At 38.2% G+C, this 20,698-nt stretch overlaps 1 protein-coding gene across 3 annotated transcripts in view; it reads left to right on the forward strand.

Annotated features, from left to right (window-relative positions):
* TENM1 (teneurin transmembrane protein 1) overlaps positions 1-20,698 on the forward strand; it is a 235,949-nt gene that overhangs the window by 57,083 nt on the left and 158,168 nt on the right. Inside the window, exons 3-4 of one of the 3 annotated variants that reach the window (XM_034063828.1) lie at positions 18,140-18,157; positions 19,034-19,039. The exons of the other annotated variants lie outside the window; for them this stretch is intronic. Coding sequence (XP_033919719.1) covers positions 18,140-18,157; positions 19,034-19,039 — 24 coding nt within the window. The remainder of the gene's footprint in view (positions 1-18,139; positions 18,158-19,033; positions 19,040-20,698) is intronic. 3 annotated transcript variants of the gene reach the window in all.

The following is a 20,698-nucleotide window of genomic DNA, read 5'->3' on the forward strand; positions in this document are numbered from 1 at the left end:
TTCATGTCTTCTGATGGTGTTTCTAAATCGTGTTACTAAAAATCAGAGCAAGAATAAAAGGGGGGTTTATCAATGATTTCATTATCACATGCATGCCATGTGTATGTATTCAGAGAGCTGTTTCTATCTGCAGTGTGTGTGTATGTGTTTAATATGTATAGTTGTACTACATTGGTGCAAAGTTTGAAATAAGACTTGGGCTGAGAAATGGGCAGTGCAGCATGGTAAGTGATTTATATTATTCGCCGTCGTGATCTAGTGTTTCTATGTGTCTCTTCTACTCATATTTTCTAGAACTGAATGAATGGAACTGTTTGTGTGGCCACAGTAGGTTCATAAATCTGGTCTTTTCTAGCAAGTACCCAGTAATGGAACAAATTGCATAGAGACAACTAGAGGGAAAAAAGTATACAAAGTTAATCTTTTTTCCTATTACTTCTTTCTAGTAGAAAAGTATCTGTAATTATGTACATGGGCATTCACAACAAATCATATTAAACAGATGTGGTGTTGAAGTAGCTTTCCTATCATTAAATTATTGGAAAAATTGTTGGTATGAAGATTAGATAATGGCTGAGTGGAAAACCTTGATCATCTGGAACAGATACATCACTTGTGAGAGGAAACAGTGCTGGCTTCAAAGTCAGTTTAGACCATTGAAGGTATTATACACTGATGCAAGGGTCAGTGGTGCTGTTGGTGTATGTGTGTGTAAAGGTGATTGCTCACCTCAATCTACCCTGTGTGTTCATCTTAGAGCATAATTTCTCTGTTGCATCATTTGAGAGATGTAGCACCACAGTTTGAATCCTTTAGTGTCCTTGGGAAGGGTGCACATGTGGAATTCAGTGGTCTTTTTCCTATTTAATAGGCTAAATTTGGATAATTTTGATTTCAGAGACTTTTGAAGAACTGCTTGTGGTTTTTCTGTTGTGTTTTTTATTTTAAACAGAAAGTTTTTTAACTTGTGTTTGTGGGTTTGCTTCTGCAATGATGATTTTTGCACAGATTGTCTTCATTAGGTATTATATTAATTCTGTAAGTGTCCTCAGTCTTTTACCTCATCATCTGCAGAGACAATAAAAGGCTATTGAAAGGCTCCTAGGATGAATACTGAGGCACACTCAACTCATACTGTCTCAGCTACAACGTAAAGCAGAACTTATTAGCAGCATTAAAAGAATCTCCTTCTGGAGATACCAAGAGGAAGGATGATCCCTCTGGCTGACTAAGACCTGAGCAAATTTCATACCTGTTTAGTGTGTGTAGTTTATATACAAGCTCATTGCCTATCTTTAATCTTTAAAGTACTGCTGGTAATGTGATTGTATTCTAGAACTTAATTTCCCCTTGCAGCCTTTGTTTTCTATGTCTGTTTGTGTATTTATTACTGTATCATAAACCTTGCTTGTAGATAGGAACAGCACCTACTACTTGAGTAGAAAGTGCAAATGAGCTATGTTTGTTTCTACATTGTGTGCATTTGGTTTATATGTATCACATTTTGTGGTTGTAGTTATTCCTACAGTATGTTGCTAAACCCTGATTGAAGTATGTGTTTGTTAAAACGTGAACTTTGATTTGAAACAAATCTTCTCTAAATGAAAGATGGTGATTCTTCCTCCAGCTATGGTTGGCCCTTTCTTTAAACTCATCTTCCCTGTTTGTTCTTTGTTGAAGTATGATCAGAGTAAGTCTCCTGAGGTTGTATACATTGTGAAACTTGTGTCTTAGAGATTTTGCTTTTATTCCATTTTGTACAATATCAAACAGTTATATTTAGCTATTCTGAACATGTGCTAGTTGACAGGAGCTGAGTTTTATTGTATGCAAATATATTTGGTAATACATAAATTCTCTCTGCATGTCGGTAACAGCAGTTCAGTATGGTTTGTTCTTCCCAAATGCTGATATTGAATGGATTTAGCTTTTCCACATATTTTTCCTGATAAATACCATATAGGACAATAGTTGTTTGAACTATAATATTATCCTTCCCTTAAAATAATATTTAAGGGTTTGCTAACTAGAACATTGGGGAAAAATCAGCAATTAAAGCAATATTTTTTTTAACAATGTAAAATTAGCAACATATAGCAAATCATGTTAACTGTGTTTCTGTTTAAGAGATTATTAGTAAGTTTTTGAAACAAAGCAGAACTAAAACAAACAAATATTTCCTGAAGGTACATAGTACAGAAGTCCATTTGGAGTTATTAGGAAATCTGAGTGTAGAGCAGGAAGAGACAAAGAGTTTCCTAGAGTGTATCTAGAACTTATATTTTACATGATCTATAGAAGCTGAGCAGAATCCTTCATCCTGTGATACAGTGTGAATATCAGTTGGAAAGGGTTGGCCTACATTGGATTTGGATAAGACACTTGGACTTGGATAGTTGTCTGTTTTTCTTTGTTTTCAAGTTGTGAGATGCTGAACAATGGAGTTCTGAAATGAATTTCAGTGATATGGTCATTAGCAACAGTAAATGAGTGTTTTCAGGCAGCACTTGCATGACATCTGTAATTTTGTTGAAAAAGCAGAAGCACTTAAAAGAGATAAAGTGAATTACCTTGGCATTTATTGGAGTAGCTGTTTTGGAAATGGCTCTCTGATTAAACAAAAGTAAGAAGAAATGTGGTTTTCAGATGGTCTAGGTCAATCATGTAGGAGGAAGGCTATTTAGTTAGAAACAGGTAGGTCAAAAATGTGAGCTTCATCAACACCATTTTATTCTCACTGTAAAAGTTTTCTGAGGGCGCTTACTTTTGCCAGTGCTGCAGTACACAGGCTTTTATAATAAGTGTTATATATATAGTAGATTTCCTATTCAGCTAAACCAGCTAGAATTGGTTTTGCATACTTCTGTCCATAAGGTTACTTGAGTCCCTCTGTTTGGGTTTTGGGTTGGCTTTGGGTTTGTTTTGGGGGGAGTAGGTTTGTGGTTTAGGGTTTTTTCTGTTGTGTTTTGTTTTGTTGTTTGTTTCTTTGTTTTGGTGGGTACACCCATCTCCTCTTTTAGGTCAAAAGACAAGTTCATTAATCAAGCCTTTGTCTCTTGTTACTATTTTTCCTCTGTATCTCTGTGTTTCAGGCTTAGCTTCAATCTAGTTCTTTAATTTAAAACTAATGTTCAGTAGCTTTGCGCTTGTTTAAAGTTTGTGAATAAATTAGATTGCTTTCATGTTGTCCTAATTATTAGTGCCTTATATTTGGCAAGCCCATTTCTATAAGACTGTACACTTTCAATTCTTTGTCATTGAGGTGAGGGGAAACCATTGTTAGACCCTTTATATCCAGCTGAGGCCAGGTGTTGTGCATTACCATGTAAATAGTGCAATTAGTGCCAGTTATGATTTAAAAAGAAGCATTAAAACCTGCAGGAACACATTTGTCACTAATACTTTTTTTTGTGATTTACTGCTTTAGCTTATTTTGGGGGCATCACTTTCAGTCTTGGTTACTGTAGGGCTTCAAGCTGATGTTTGCATCCGACAGGTTGGAGACTGAATGATAATGCAGAAAGAAGAACCCAGGTCAGATGCATTTACTCACCTTGTGCAACTTTGTATTTTATTATATATCTAAAGGGCATAAGGTCTACTGAAAACCCCATAGATCACAAGAAAGCTGGGATCCTGTTGCAGTTGAACATGTGTGTACATATATGTGTTAGGGGATTACAGATGGCTGTGGGGAGAATATTTAGAAGAGTAAGTCTTCTGATAAGCCAGTTGTGCACTTCCAAAGAAAACTTGATTGGTTTTATTCACTGACAGTGGACTTCATGTCAGTGTGCAATACTTTGTGCTGATCCTATTCTTTTCCTTGTAAATTTAGTTACTTGGGTCACTGGTTATGTGGGGTTTTTTGTGGCAACTGAGCACAAGTCATAGGTTCTCCTCTTTGCTGTTTCTATTAAGTAGCTGCAAAAATTATTGGTTCTTTATCTTTCTGAAGAACACAGAATAAGTTATTTGTAGTGATGTTTGCATTTATATTTATGTCAGAAATACAAATAAGATGTGCATCTTTTATAGTAACTGTTTTCTCACTTTTACAGCATACTTTGGAATTAATGCTTCTTCTGCTGGCTTATCATGTCTCTTAATAGACGCATGGTCAGGCATAGTTTTCTGACTGCTTTCTTAGGTTCTTTTGTTCTTAATGTGATGGAAGCTTAATCAAATAAAATACATTATTTCAATTTCTGACCAGTTCTTTCATCTCATGGTTATTCTGACATGTAGATGCTCAAGAAAATCTGAAGTGCCAAAAGATTAGTACCTTTCTGTTTGTATAAATTCACACATGGACTCTAAAGAAAAGCTCTGTACATTTAACATTGACATCAGTCTTATATGTGCTTCATAGTGTGATCTTTTACAGAACAGTCATGCAAAAAAGTAGTTGAACGGTGCAGTTTGGTTTGTATTAATATTTAATCTGATACCAAGAGCACTTAAAGGAGCTGGGGATATGAGTCTTCTACTAGAAACGGCTTCTTTGTTGCACTGAGCAATTACTACCCAAGTAAATGAAACCAAGAAGTTTCTTCTAGTATCATTAAGTTTTAAAAGTTGTTCTTCTGGGAAAGCTTTTGTTTCGGTGTCTGTTTTTAAAGGTTGTTTCTTCAGAGTCAATCAAAATGTAACTTCCTTGATGTTAAACACAAGGGTAAAAATTAAGGCTAATAAACTGATATTGAGTGAGTCAGAGAAGTACTGATAAATGTGAATGCTTTGGGGAGCCTTCTGCAGCTCTTAGCTGTGGAAGAACCGTGCAATGTTCTAAAGAAAATAATCAAATCAATGGAGCATCAATTATTAATTTTCTGTAATGCCAGAAAATTGGAAGAGCTGAAGGAAAATCAGTGTTGTTCCAAGCCCAGAGAATGATGAGCACACCCAAGGTTCCTGTAAAATTTGGGCTGATGTGCAAGCAGAGACGTTGCCTGCTCCCTGAGGAGCATGTGGGGAGGCAGTGCTGACAGGATGATGTGAGGATTTCAGCTTTCTTCTCAAGTAACACAGTGTTCCTCTTGATTGTGACAGAGCATTAAATGATTCTTGTTGGGACTAAAGGGATTCACAGGAAAATGAATAAAAGTTTTTAAGAAAAATCTCAGAATTTAAAATTATCCTTTGTTTTCTGGACATTTTTTCATTGTTTCTGAACGGTTGAGTCATAAATACTGTTTGCATTCCTGTATTATTCTTAGTGCCTTATTGATTTAGGCTATTTAAACGTTTAGATTTGGTCTTACAGTTTGGCAGCATCTCAGGCCATCATTTTAGTCTTCTGGTACAGGGGTGGGCTGCCTTGTGTTTTGTTACAGGCTGCTATTGCTGGTACCTATTGTTTGTGCGCAAATCTGTTGCTCAGTTATTGATGGACTTGCCAGGGCTAGGAATTAATGCTTGCAGCAATCACCTCAGTGCTGTTGTCCTCATCCGTATTATTATACCTGTGGCTGAGGTAGCTGAATAGTGCCATGGATTGGATTGGATTTAGTCCTTCATTGCTCATTATGGTGTACTGCAGGTTGTGCATCACCTTCATGTACCAGTGGAACACTGATGGTTTTTTTCACCCTGTTCTAGGAATTCTGGAGTCTTTCAAATCACTTTTCCCAAAGTTTCAAACTTGCTGGAATATTTTAAACTCAGATCTTCTAGCCTGAAATAAGCCAGGTATTGTTTGTAAGTGAACTCTTCACAGTTTCCTTGGCATTCTGCTATCTAAATTCTTAGATGTATGTGTTCATGCTATACAGAACATTACTTTGGCCATCAGCAGATAAGTGAGGTCCTGCTAACTGCAGACCATATGATTTGGACATGTTCTAAGAGTAGCACTATGAAAATCAATGCAGTAATTCCTTTTTGAGTCCATCTGAGAATCTGTTTTTTCACTCTGGGTCTTATGCAGGCAGATGGCTTTCCATATAGCTGAAACAGTGTTGCATGCTGATATCTTAGATCTCTTGAATTTTAAGGAGGTAGTTTTTATGTTTTCCATTGTCTTTTAATAGGTTTCATTGCGTTGCACAGAACAGTGGGTGGATGATGATGTGGGTGCTTTCTCTACTAATTTTGTCAGTTATACTTTGCAGCAGTGTTTTAAATGTCTAGTGGTGTTAGTGATTGGCATTCCATTAGGTTTAAATATTGATAAGGTATTATTCATTTATTTAATGCATAATTTCTGTCACCTTATTTTGGCTATGGAAAGAACTGATCTATTAACTGCAGACACAATATTTATGGATAAAATCCTTCAGTTTTAAGCTTAAAAATAATTAGCTGTTGTCACAGTGCTAATTATTGTACATACCGTATCAGCAGGGCTATAATCTATCTGTCCAATATGCATTTTACTCAAATTGCATTAATCATAACTTACTTAAATGTTAGCAAATGACTCTACAAAGTACCAGTGATAGCGATTCTCGCAGTCTAGAAATAATGAAGATGTAAATCACTTCTACATGTCATTGCCTTAGTATTCATATGGTATGATGCGAAACTGCTGCATCTGCTTTTATACCAATATTTAAGATAGTTACTCCGTGGGGTAGCAGCATGGTATAGTACCTCTGTTTATATCCAACTGCATACAGCCATGTCATAGTCAATCAAATTAGTTATTTTAGATTTACATTTTCAACCTAGTTGTGAAAGTCAGTACTGGTCAAATATACTCTAAATTCAAATTAACATTGTGGACTTTTTGAACATGATGCTTTATATTAGCATGCATGCTTAGAATAGAATTTATCCTGTGAAATTCTGCATGTCAAATTAATAGTTTTTAGGGTTTAGTGTAAAATGTTATCCTTTACTCACTTCAACAGGGATATACAATTTCATATGGCAGTGTATTGCTTCAGGACTTTATTTTGCATACTGCTGTTTATATTATGCAGTTTGCTTAATTCTTATTCTGCTTTCTTTGTGTTTGAGTCTGTATTCCTCTATATATTAGCAATACTGACTGCAGCATTTTGTGATCAGCGAGAAAGCACACCCTCTTGCAAGCATTAATGTAAGTGTAAGCATAGTTTATTGAGGAGGCGACAAACTCAAAGCCTCTATCCATATTTTTTTCCTGTGGGAAAATGCTGTAAAACTGTTTTCTTGCCATGCACATTTCATTTCAGATGCCTCTAACTGTCGCTGCAGTGATAAACCTGAGCAGCAGCACCAGGGGTTGAGTCATGGTACCCATGGGGCCAAGGCAGGAAGAATGAAGCTGAGCTAGTTTAAGTCCTCAGCTTTATGTTTTTCAGATGCAATGTGTATGTTAAATTACCTATCTATGCTATAGGATTCCTATACAGAATTTAGTAATGATTCAGAAAAATAGATACTATTCCAAGATGAATTAGAGTGGGAATATTTAGGTACAGTTTTCAAGTTCTTCTAATACAAACTCATTACTAGGATTGAAGTTTTTGGAGGCTGTGAATCTTTCCTTTCTGAAGAGTGGTAGCACTTAGAAAGCTTCAGAGTTTGTCCCCGAGTTTTGTTCATCACAAGGTTATCAACCATTTGATGGCTATCACCATGCCTGTGAATCTCAGGAGAAGGGGATTTAAAAAGTGTTTTTATAAACAAAATGAATAAAAGTAAGTCAGAGTAATAATGAGTCGCTGCATTTGTCAGCTGCTTTCTGAAGTGTGCCATTCTTGTTGCTATGATAATAGAGAAAATTAATACATCCTGTCAGGACCGCTCGACAGGAGCACTGAAAAGCTGTGAAGTGACTGTACACAGTGGAATAAAGGAAATCCACTTTGATCTACCATTTTTGATGTTTTATAATTGCACTTATTATCAGGTCCTTTACTCTCTTCTTATTTGACACAAGATCCATTATCAGTGACAGCGTGAATGTGAACACGGGCTTGATTTGAAAAACTACTTAGGATGAGGTAATGGGGAAAAAAAGGTTTTTGTTCCTAACTGTTGAGAAAAAGAATCATTTATTATATTAGTGCTATCCACCAATATCTTCCCAGCAATGCTCTCCTTCATGTGCAATATTGTTTATATGCTGCATTTGAGTCCAGCCTGTTTAATTAGTTCCCTAATGAAATATTTTATAACAAAATGGAACTTTATCATTTTCTTTTATGCCTTTGTTCAGCTACAAGCTAGGGCAGGTCACTGTGCCCAGCCTGAACAAGACACCGTTTTCTTTGGTGCTGCATTTGAATAGAACCCATTTCATTTTTCTTTCTTTAAAAATGCTGTCTATTGAAAAATTTCAAACAAAGGGATAAAGTGTTGTCCTTTTAGCTTTCCGTGCTGTCTCTTATCTCTCCAGTGTGAGGTGAGAAGTACTGCTTCACAAAGAGGCAGAACACCAGCTATCTTGTCTTATATTGGGCTATGCAGTAGAATCAGTTTGTCACACTCTGGTGTGTGGACACATTCAGATTCCACAGAGTCTTTCTCTTGTATATGAAAAGAAACTGGTAAATTGGTTATTCGCTGTTTTAAACAGGCTTGAAGTTGCACAGAATTTACTTGGTTCCTAGTGCAGAAAACAAGAAGCTCCTGTTGGCTATATTTAGCCTACATTTTGTTTACCTTGGCTTTGTTAGGTAAAGGAATACATGACCAGAGTACTGGGGACATTTCCATATGGACAGGCATGCTGCCCCAGGCACCAGCCCCACAGCAGAGCCCCTATTCCTTGTCAGAAAAAAACTCCTTTAAGTTAAGACTTCCATCACCCTCATTGAAAGAGGAATCTGCTGCTGTGACTTACCCTCACGTAAAGGTGTTGCCTGTATCTCTGTGGTAGAGCTTTAAAATGTAGCATCCTGTTTCTTTTAAAGTGTGCTTTCCACTCAGACGTTTCAGGGAACATGTCAATTCCAGTGACATTTCCCCAAAGAAGAGATCTCTGTTTGGAGGTGAAACTCCTTATCAGAGCAAGAGGTTCATGGAGGAAAGGCAGTTGTCAAGCTACTCGCCTGGAAAGTTGAATGGTGAGGGAGAGGATTGAAAATGATACCCTCACACCAGGTACACAATTAGTCTTCCATCTTTCTCTCTCTCTCCTAATCTCTTGTGACATACTTCACTGCATATAAATAATCAAATATTTATTGGAGTAAAGAGGCAGACACCAAGGGGCTCTGTAGCACAGTGGTCAGGCACTCCTGTTATTTGACTGACAGAGGTTAAAGTCCTGGTGCCAATTGCATTTTACAAGTGACATGTCGTAGTTGGTAGGTGAATGGTATGAGTGCCTGAGATTCAAGTCCTATGTCTGTGTTAGCGCAAATAAAGCTGAGCCTCCCATGCACAGATGAAAGCCATAGAGTGGCTTTCTAGATTTGTGAGGGAGGAGCATTTCCTCTGTTTGCTACCGTGTAGTGTTCTTTGCATTGCCTGGTTATGCTTATGTACACTGGAGTCTGGTGAGCAATGCTGTCAAGTCGAGGGAAGCTGTCACCCTGCATTCATTTTGCCAAGCTTTAGAAGTCTTAGCACTTCTGTTGTGTATTTTTATGTTCAAAGTGTTATAGGAATATTAAATCAAATTCTGCTCTCAGCTGAACTGTATCCCCATTCATTGCTCAGTTTTGCTTGACAGTAAGAACTTGGGACAGAAAATAAAGAGCTTCATTGCACTAGTGGAAGCACCAGGAGAGGCTGAGAGAGGAGGAATGTGTTACTTATACCCATCAAGAGAGTGCACCTGGCAGTTCCCTTGTGTTCACCTGGCTTCTCTGAAAGGAAAATAAGACAGTGTTTCATTTCATCTGTGCTTCTTTTGGGAAGGGAGCATCTCAGCACATTGTCTGCCCTTGAAGTGACAAGTTTGCCCCTTCTTTTGGTGCATGTAGGGTACCACTTATGGTTTTTGTATACTCCACATACCAGCTGCCTCCTCTGCCTGGAATTTGTGGTATTACTGAGCACAGAATTTTCTTATAATTCATAGAATCTGTGCTGGAAATCTTCCTGGTGATTTTAGATATTCGATGATGCCATGTACAATATTATTCACTTTATCGGCAGACATTCAAGGATTCTGTACTAATATAACATAGTGGAACAGCTTTGTCTTTGACTAATGTTGGGGGGGGGTCTAGCTTTATGGAGTTTGCTGCTGTTGCGATGGGGTTTGAGGGTTTTTTTAGGGCAATAGAGTAATTTTGAGAGTAACATGAAGTGTTTTAGTTTTATATATGTATAGCATGGTAATTTTAATGCTGCCTTTGTAGCATGTGAAATGAAGCTGATGCTTCCCAATGAAGAAGAATGCAAACATACACAGTGCTGTCATACTGAGATCATCTGGAAGGAGATGAATCACTAATCAGTAGACGGATAAATGTCCCAAGACATTTCACTTTATATTAATGTTGGAGCCTGATCAATACCATAAATGTCAACTGCAGTTCCGGTCATATAGTGCAGTCTCATGAAGTAGAAGTTGTTTTTGTATTAGCTATGCTGTCACGTATTGTGCAGCAGTGATTTTAATATAAAGGATATAGCAGTAGAATCCTGTTTGTGCTATCAAAGTGCAAGTGTATTCACATGAGATGAATTTTAGCTCTGCAGGTGTCCCAGGCAATGGTACCAGTTCTTTCTTCACAGCCTTTCTGGGAGCAGCGTGCAGAGTATGGGTGCTGGCACATACACTGCAGAAATGAGCTGGTGACAGATCCTTCCCTTCCCTCTTTCTATTTCCTGTGTAATCAACAGGACAGAATTAGGGCTTTGGAGACCATTACAGGCTGTAAATTAGCCTGGGAGTGTCTCTGTAGCCATCTGATATTCCCTCCTACATTAGGCAAAATTTTCATCCAAATTTGGGCTATGAAGTACCATACAGCTGTCATAGTTATTATATCTTTATACTTAGTTGTTTCTTCAGTTGGAACTGATTCATTGACATGTTTACTCGTACATTTTTCAGCCATGTATTTTCTCTACAATAGGATATGCTTTATTTTGATAGATATGTGGTGTGTTGCTTTTTTCTTCACCGTATGACTGTAAAAAACAGACTGGAGGAGGAGGAGGAGGAAAGCTGTGTCTGAGTGGCCCTCTCCTTTCTGATGAGGATGATGCATTTTGCTGTCACAGTTTCTACTTTGCAGGTGCATTTAATTCTGAAGAGTACAATTTCATCTGAATGTTACAACCCGGCTCTAATAATTACTTTTAAAAGGTCATTTTGAAATTGCATAAGCTGAAACTGCCTGCTGATCTTCACATAATCTGTCCATCCTCTTTAGTGAAAGGTAACTATAGCATGTATTATCAGCAACTCCTTCCTCCACCTCTTTGATACTTCTGCTTTGTTTGCATTCAGTCTGAATATTTCATAATAAAGGCTGGCAGGTATATAAAGCACAGTGCAAGTATATGAACAGAACTATTTGTTCTACCCCAGTTTCCTTGGTTATTCTGTTTTTCAGTACTGTGAGATGAGTTTGGCGGAGCATCCTTTGTTGCCTGGTTATTGCATCAGTCAGGTTTCAGCACAGTGGTCCTATTTGTATTGTTCACAAAACCTGTATGAGGTGATTTGCAGTATTTGTCAAGAGTCACGTATTTCAAAAGACTGAAAGTAAGCATCAAAATTAGAATTTAAATATCAAGATGAGGATCAGAAGGAAGCTTGAATTGCTATTCTGTTCTAGACAATAAATCCTATAGAAGTGGTTTCATGGTTTCCTTGCATGTGTTCAGTTTCAAACTGCTTTTTAAGTGTAAATACCTAGCTCAGTCCAAGGTCTGCAACTGAAGTATTTCATCTCTAGCTTTTGCATTATTGGTGGTACATGACTTCAGGCAGTTCCATTATTCTTCTTCAGCCATGAGAATGGATTGCCTTAAACCTGTTTCATCAGTTGTCTGAGTAAATGATATACTCACCTTGTTTGCCCTAAATGTCTTCTGACTAAACCAGGGCTGACCTGGTCACATAGATAAAAATCCACCAGCAGCTGGAATTTGGTTGAGGTTGTCTGGCCAGAGCAGGAAGCATGCAGTGAGTGCAGTTTTGCTCTGTGCTGTGGTTTTGACATATGTGAAATGGAATCCTTCAAGATGATGAAAATTTATCATTGTGAATAAACTGAGCACATAGCAGTCTAACTTTTATTCTTTCCGCTGGGATTTGAATTCAGTGGAGATTTTTGTGTATGTATAAAATATACATATGTGTATTATATACTTATGCACATAAAAATGCTTGCTTTTTCAGTGTAGGTTTTATACTTGGATAAATTTAGGTTTCTTTGTATATTGCCTGTATGGATGTATAATTATCTATATAAAACTTTATACACAAAATATTTTCAAACTCCTCATCTCGATGATAGGCTGTAGCAAAAAAGTTCATAGATTAAATGTGTTGTTAAAAAAATATAATGGAAAGTAAACCATCTAGAGAATTCCCTTTTATCTGTTTTCTCTCCCAACAGTTTCATTTAGTGATCCACTGTACTATTACTGTGAGTGTAAATAATTGCATACCTACTGAGTTCATTATGTTGTTTCTCTATCATTTACACCTTGCTTCTCTTTAAACTGCACTACCTGTTTAGTGTCTCCTCACATAGTGGCTTTCCCACATCATGAATCTAGTCACTTGTTTTGTAAAATCCCTTCTGTTTTTACCAAATTATTCTGGGAAAAAAAAACAAACCAAAGGTGTTAAGAATGGAACAAAGTACTCTACGAGATGTGTGTGTAGTGATTTAACACTATCTGACTTTTTACTTTCTGTCCAATTTGCTTTATTTTCCATGTTGTTACATTCTTTTACTAAAGCTATACATAGAAAAGAGGTTTTTCATTGAGCTATTTTCAGATGCACCCAGGTCCATTTTCTGAGTATTTGGAGTTAATTTAGATCTCAGCAATCAATTTGAGGTACCCTCCTTTTGTCAATGTGACTTTTCATCTACTGAGGTATGATCCATTCACGTACCTCTGCTGGACTTTACAAATCTAAATAAGTTTGTGCCAGTCTGGTTCAGTGGTTCACTGCTTTCTAAATGACAAATACAGTAATCCCATTCCTGGAACAGAACCATAGAATCATAGAATAGTTAGGGTTGGAAAGGACCTTACGATCATCCAGTTCCAACCCCCCTGCCATGGGCAGGGACACCTCACACTAAACCACTTTCCCCAAGGCTCTGTCCAGCCTGGCCTTGAACACCATCAGGGATGGAGCATTCACAACTTCATGTGGTGTTCTACAGGTGATATTTTGAAGTGACAAATTTTCTGTTTCTAAACATAAATAAAAGATGGATATGCTCTATGGCCTGCTGGTCTGTTAGCTTCTGTAGTTACCTCTTGCAAACCGAGGCAGAATAACATAATTGAAATCAATGGAGTTAATTCCATATCATGCTGTTGTAACTGGGAAAAGAGATGGGTTCTAAATTTACCCCTAAATCTTTCAAATAAAGCCATCTGCTTGGAAGTTTGGTCAGAACAGGTTTTAAGCCATCATCCTGGCAATAAAAAGAAAACGAATGATTCTGGGCGACATACAGCTTTTTGTACATAAAAATGAAGCAACCTTGAAAATCTATTGAGTTTCTAGTAGGTTAATATTTTCTACTAGGTGACTGTAGTCTATAAAAGTCAAGCCTGGAAACAGATGAACATAAGTTCTTTTAAGTTACTATAAATTGCTGAAATTTGCCTGAACACTCACTGAATGTATAACACAGTGAAGTCTGATATTTGACCTTTGAGGTCTGAGTATAATGGAAATCCATAAACATAGCAGCTCAGTTTACAGAGGCACCCTATCCCAAATTTTGTGCTGCGGATGTGCTTATTAATAAGACAGTCAAAGCCTTTGGTCAGGTTTATTGCCCCCCCTGGACTTTCTAAGTATCAAAACATGTGAAATACCAAGTTCTTTTTAAATTAGGGTTTAACTGCCTATAGAAATTTACCATCCATATCAGATGGCCAAAACCATGCAGCTTCGTGAACTCAGTTTGAGTGGTATGAGTAGGTACTTACTGCTTTGGAAGTGCTGGCCCTGCTTTGTATGGATTTGTTTCTGGCTTTATTTTCATGGATATTTCACACTTCCAAAGGGTTATCTTCTAAAAGCAGGGTTGGTTTTTTTTTCTCTGTTTGAAATTCTGAAATATGTAGGAGTTTGGCATCGGATTCAGAGCTGAACAAAGAGTAATAATGTTTTCTTTCAAGAATCTGAATTTCTGAGGAGTTAGTGGGCTTGTTCTTTGATCGTAAGTACTGTTTCTGTTGAGGTGTAATTATTATTATATCTTATAATTGTTATTACAAAAGCAGCTGTACCTAGTCTGGAAAGCAAACAAAAATAGCTAGTAATGCGTTCTGAATAATTTGAGTCAGTTTTAAGAAGGATAAGCAAAGACTCACAGCAGTGAGCTCTCAAGTGTTGTATTGCCTAAAGGGAAATTTCTTCTATAGCAAAAGGTGTGAGAACTTTTTTCCTTACCAACTCTTGCACTGTTTGACCTCAAAGCATTCATTATCTTTCATTTGGAATGAGTAGCTTGATAAATCCTGAAGTGTTTGCTAAGGATGGGTTCCTGTTTGGTATTCTCTTTTGCTTAGTGTAGATGGCAAGGTTTTGGTAGCAAGGAGGCTACAGAGGCAGCTTCTGTGAGAAGGTGTCATAAACTTCCCCCATGTCTGATAGAGCCAATGTTGGATGGGTCCAAGATGGACCCACCACTGTCCAAGGCTGAGCTCAGCAGCAGCAGTGGTAGTGCCTCTGGGATAACACATTTAGGAAGGGGGAAAAAAAACCCTGTTCAACTGCAGCCAGAGAGAGAAGTGAGAACATGTGAGAGGAGCAGCTCTGTAGACACCAAGGTCAGTGCAGAAGGAGGTGCTCCATGTTCTGGAGCAGAGATTCCCCTGCACCCATGGTCAGCCCGCAGTGAGACAGGCTGTGCCCCAGCAGCCCATGGAGGTCCATGTTGGTGCACATATCCACCTGCAGCCCATGGAGGACCCCATGCTGGAGCAGGGAGATGCCTCAAAGGAGGCTGACCCCATGGGAAGCCCGTGCTGGAACAGATTTGTGGTAGGATTTGTGACCCCACACTGGAGCATTTTCCTGAAAGGCTGCACCCCATGGAAGGAACCCATACTGGAGCAGTTTGTGAAGAGCTGTAGCCCGTGGGAAGGAATTACACTGGAGAAGTTCATGGAGGACTTTCTCCTGTGGGGAGAGTCCTGAGACAACAGGAAGGAACAGCTGAGACACAATGTGATGAACTGACCACAAACCCTGTTCCCTTGCATTGCTTTGGAGAAGGAGGTAAAGAAATTGGAAGTGAAGTTGAGCCTGGGAAGAAGGAAGGAATGTGGGAAAAGTGTCTCTGAGATCTAGTTTTTATTGCTCATTATCTTAGCCTGATTTGATTGGTAATAAATTAAACTAATTTCCCCCTAGTCTAGTCTGTTTTGCCCATGACAGTAATTCCTGAGTGATCTTTCCCTGTCTTTATCTTGATCCACAAGCCTTTTGTTATGTTTTCTCTCCCCTGTACAGCTGAGGAGGGGACTGATGGAGCAGCTTTGGTGGGCACCTGGCACCCAGCCAGGGTCAACCCACCACAGTTTAGGTTTCAATTAGTTAATTACAGGTCTTGATATGAAACTAATCATGCATGCATCCATATGAAGCTGGCTTACTGACAGGATAAAATCATTAAAGAGTCATTACTATAAACTGACGTTGGCCTGTAATTTTTTGCAGTTAACGGGGGAGTTGATGCTTGGTGAACAATCCAATTAAAACTGGCAACAAAAGACTTAAAATGTCAGCCAAATTGCTTTTTAATAGTCAACGCAGCCGTCAGAAAAAATAAACATTACAGTCCCCATAGTAGCATAAAGCTTCATGGTGAAACAATTCTAGAAAATGAATAATAATTACAGTATCTTGAGAATTCTCTTAATAGATGTGCACTCATTAAAATACTTTGTTGGTTAGATTCATATGAAAAAGTATGTTTCCCTTGATACTTCTTTATGCATTTGTTTTGAAGGTTTTATTCGATATTTTATAGATGTAATTTCTAGTAATATTCAAAAATGCATATCTTATTTACAATGAGTTTAAATAACTGCATATACATAAGCCTTGAGTGAAATGCACCTTAGAAATGTGCTGGGAGGTGAATTGAGGATACGATCACAAAGGACTTTTATAACCTATTAATGATGTAAACTCACATAATCTTTGTTAATTTTGAATTGCACTGGATTTCTTTTGCAAGTTGAGCTAGAATAGCAGGAGAAGCTTGTCAGACCTTACCGCCCAACCGTAACTATCTGAATTGGTTTATGCCGAAGTGTCCCTATTGGTACTTGATAGATGCTTTGCTGAGATATTCAAAGGTGTTTAAGAGTGCTGAGATCCTAATAATAAAATGCAGAGTGGATTTTAAAGCCCTAATTAGTTCTGAGAAACCAGACCACAGCCCCCAGGTTAGTGGAGTGGTAGAAGTATATTGGTATTTCAGAAAATACCATGAGGGACTAACTTGAAAGCTTGTGCCTAGGCTGTTACATTAATTTTCAGGCATTACATTAGCTGTTTCTGTGCTGTTATTTGTCTTTCCCTACAGGAGTTTTTCTTCTTTAAGAAATATCGATTTGTTGTTTACCATCAGTTACACATGTACCATTGTCTTTCCTCCCAGCAAGTTCAGTCGTATAGGAGAAGTGTCAACACTCCTGAATAAAATGTTAGCAAACATCAATGGCAGGAATAGATCTTTTTGTAGTATTTATTTTATTTGTGGGTTAAGTTGATGGGGAGAGGAACTTGTTAAATACCTCAAGGGATAAAGGCAGAAATAGTCAGTTGGCTAATTCTATGTTGAGGTATATCATTTAATTAATATAATGTAATTTAGATACCATGTGATATCGGATGGTGAGTGACAAATAACTTTGTTACACTATCTGACAATTACATACAACCTCCTTTATAAATAATGCCATATACTTCTAAGTGTTACCAAGAATAAATTGATGCTAACTATAAAGTTACCATTCTTGTTAATTAAAAAAGTAAAACAATAATTCTCTATTTAAAAGATAATTTGAAATAATTATTTTTTAAAATCAACTTATTTTCTAAAACAAGACTTCAAAACGATAATTATGTTTTCAAACTGTAATTTGTCTTAACTCGTCTTTAAGAATCTGTCAACTAAAGCTAGTAAAGTAGAATATAAATGAAGTTGAAGGAAACAGTCTGTTTTCCTGCGAGCTCTCTACCCTGACCAACAGGGAACTAGTAAGGTTGCTGAGAAAAATCTGTTCTACTTTAATTTATGTACTGCAAATCTTTGTATAGGTCAGACTACTCCGAGGGGAGGGTAGGACAGGAGAGGCCACACATACTTGGATTTAAAAACAAACAAAAAACAGTTGTCAGTGATATTTCTTGACCAGTAAAAAGCACATCCATTTGCTGCTTGTCAATTCATCAACTGTGTTTAAAACTAAGATGAAGTTTCTTCTTGACTTCCGGAAGAGTAATGGATCATATTCCTAAAAAGAATAAAGCAGATGTAAAAGCACTATCAGTTTTACCAAAAGCCATTCATTTTATTGGTTGGTAGCATGCTTCTGTACAAAGTTTTTTCTCTACAGAATTTTTCTGTCCAGAATAGGTAGCAGAAAAGTGTAGTAACAACTCTGCTACCCCATACAGTCCACAGACAGAGAAGAATCACTTTAAAATTAAATCTCAGAGAATACAGCGGAAATTATTTCTACAGAGCTAGTGGAGAGATACAGATTTATAATCAGATGTAGCCCAGTGATTTATGGTGAATTCTGGCTGAACTGTGTAGGTGGTGTGCCCTTGTGACCAAGAAAGCAAATGGCATCCTAGGATGCATTAGAAAGGTGTGGTTAGTAGGGCAAGAGAGGTTCTCCTCCCCCTCTACTCTGCCTTGGTAAGGCCACATCTGGAATACTGCATCCAGTTCTGGGCCCCTCAGTTCAAGGACAGGGAATTGCTTGAAAGAGTCCAGCGCAGAGCCACAAAGATGATGAAGGGAGTGGAACATCTCCCTTATGAGGAGAGGCTGAGGGAGCTGGGGCTCTTCAGCTTGGAGGAGACTGAGGGGTGACCTCATCAGTGTTTACAAATATGTAAAGGGTGGGTGTCAGGATGATGGAGCTAGGCTTTTTTCAGTGATATCTAGTGGTAGGACAAGGGGCAATGGGTGTAAACTGGAGCATAGGAGGTTCCACGTTAACATCAGGAAGAACTTCTTTACTGTGAGAGTGACAGCGCACTGGAACAGGTTGCCCAGGGGGGTTGTGGAGTCTCCTACATTGGAGATATTCAAGGCCTGCCTGGACAAGTTCCTGTGTGATGTACTCTAGGTTACCCTGCTCTTGCAGGGGGTTGGACTGGATGATCTTTCGAGGTCCCTTCCAACCCTTGGGATTCTGTGATTCTGTGATATCTTCTGAACTTTGTTTAGGTCAGACTTTGAGCAAGCTGTCATCTGCTTCTCTAGTCCTGTAGAGCAAAGCCACCTCAATAGCCCCAGCACTGTTAGTCCATAAAAACATATGGAATGCAGGTTTACTGAGTGAAATGGAGACCCTAATTTCTGTATAATCCATAAAGATGTTCTTCAGAGTATTATGAACATAGGAATTAGTCTATATCTCTCATGATGTGCCCTCATTACTCTCATTCTAGAAGTAAAACAGGGTTAGAGACAATTAGGGATTGATCCAGAAGAGCTTCAAGCTTCTCCATCTCCATGTGGTATTCATTGTAAAGATGGATCTAGTATTTTCAGTTATGCTCTGTAAAATAATGTCAGGAGACATGCCAGATGTCTGGATTTGTCATGGTAATCTGGAGAGCAGAGTCGGGTGTCCTGGGCAAAGCCTTTACATATCCCGGTGGGAGAGGCTGAAGTGCAATTCATCTTTGGAGCCAGAAAGTTCATGTATTTCCACCTTGAAGTAAACTTAGAGTAAGACTGCAGTACTGCGAACAGAGTGCTAGCTCGGTCTGAATCCACATAGATAGGAGATAGGCTTGGGATCTTGTTTCTGGTAATTTCAGGAACATTCATGAACATGCTCATCAGGGTTTGAGTTTGGATCCTGATGTAGCTGGGAGGTTTAACCATGACTTAGGGCTTATGATCATTACATATTTCTGTAAAGTCCCATAATATTTTATATTTACAGAATGTGAATCCACAAACTGGTCTTTTTCATGTCTGGGCTTTAATTTGGACAGGATTCTGTATTTCAGTCAACTGGTAGGACTCATGTCACTGTCTCAAGGCTTGAGAAGGCAAGCTGTAAAATGGAAGATTCTTCACCTCAGCCATCACAGTGCAATGAGCTCAAATGCTGCAGGGTGTTAAGTTATTTAGGTCTATAATAGGGCATAGCCTTAAGCAGTCTTTTTTCCTGAAAATGCTGCAAAGTAACAGGAACACAGATGAAGCAGGTAAGAGGCAGGCAGGGGAGATTATAATCCACTGGGGAGATACTGGTGACAAAGTGGCTTAACATGTCTATATTTGTAATATTTCCACTAAACTACTGGCTAAATACACTGTGTATTTCAGTATGATTTATAGTTGCTAATTCCATTACCCATAGATCCCTTTTAGAAAGCCCTCACAGCTAATGAATTTAATGACACAAAGGCCAAAACGTGAATACATATCACTGCCAAAACCATCAATAACTGGGGAAACATTAATTTTTACAGCCATGGCTGCTTGCAACCTATTTTACCAATCATAAACTGCTCCTTAATCAAAATCTGTTCACCTCTAGGGTCATCAAAATTTGCTGCTGGGCTACTTGTAACTGCCTGGCTTTTGTAAACCTGGATGATAGGCTTACTCTGTAAGCTATAATCTCTCCCGCTTTGTTCAGAGTTTTAGAATAGTGATTGTACTGTCTCCTGTGAGTTACCACTGATAGAAGTTACAACTTGTGGTATTGACTGAACCTACCACTTTTAAGTAATGGCAGAAATTATGCATTCTCCTGAAAATATCACCTTTAAACTGGCTAGGAGCTGTCAGTCTCCACTCCTGACCTTTGAATGTTGTGTGACGTTAATTGTATCAGCAGCTGCTTGATCTAAACAAACCACTGGAAACCTGAGCTCAGGTTGTTCCCTCACTCTCCATCAGACCTGGAGTACTGCCTTTCTTCTCCACCCCTTTGTTTTTGTCCTTGACCTGTGTGACTCAACCACCAACAGACCTGTCTTGTGTTGGAACAGGTTGTAGTGATTGAAGAGGAGCCCTGCCTCAACCGGATGGGTATATGAGAGAATATGATGGATGTACTTCCTGCAATGAAGTAGATGAAAGGGAAGGAATAGGATAGTTTGGTTTCAAATGTGTCATATTAATTGACATTAATGTGAGCATTCCACATAATTGAATAATGTTTTTCATGTAAATATTATAGATGAAGTGCATTAGTATTTAATAACTATATGAAGTAATATAGAACAAAGCTATAACTCAGTTCAGCAGAATAAAAGCACCTCAGGATCTCTAGCTCTTCGCTCCCCTCTGGCAGTGACGGGACACACGTCAGTGTGTTTATATTCTGAGGTGCTTCTGCATGATAACATTTCGAACTTGCATCTTATCCAAGTTACACA

The sequence above is a fragment of the Melopsittacus undulatus genome, chromosome 6 (assembly GCF_012275295.1).
Source record: "Melopsittacus undulatus isolate bMelUnd1 chromosome 6, bMelUnd1.mat.Z, whole genome shotgun sequence".
Classification (NCBI taxonomy): Eukaryota; Metazoa; Chordata; class Aves; order Psittaciformes; family Psittaculidae; genus Melopsittacus; species Melopsittacus undulatus.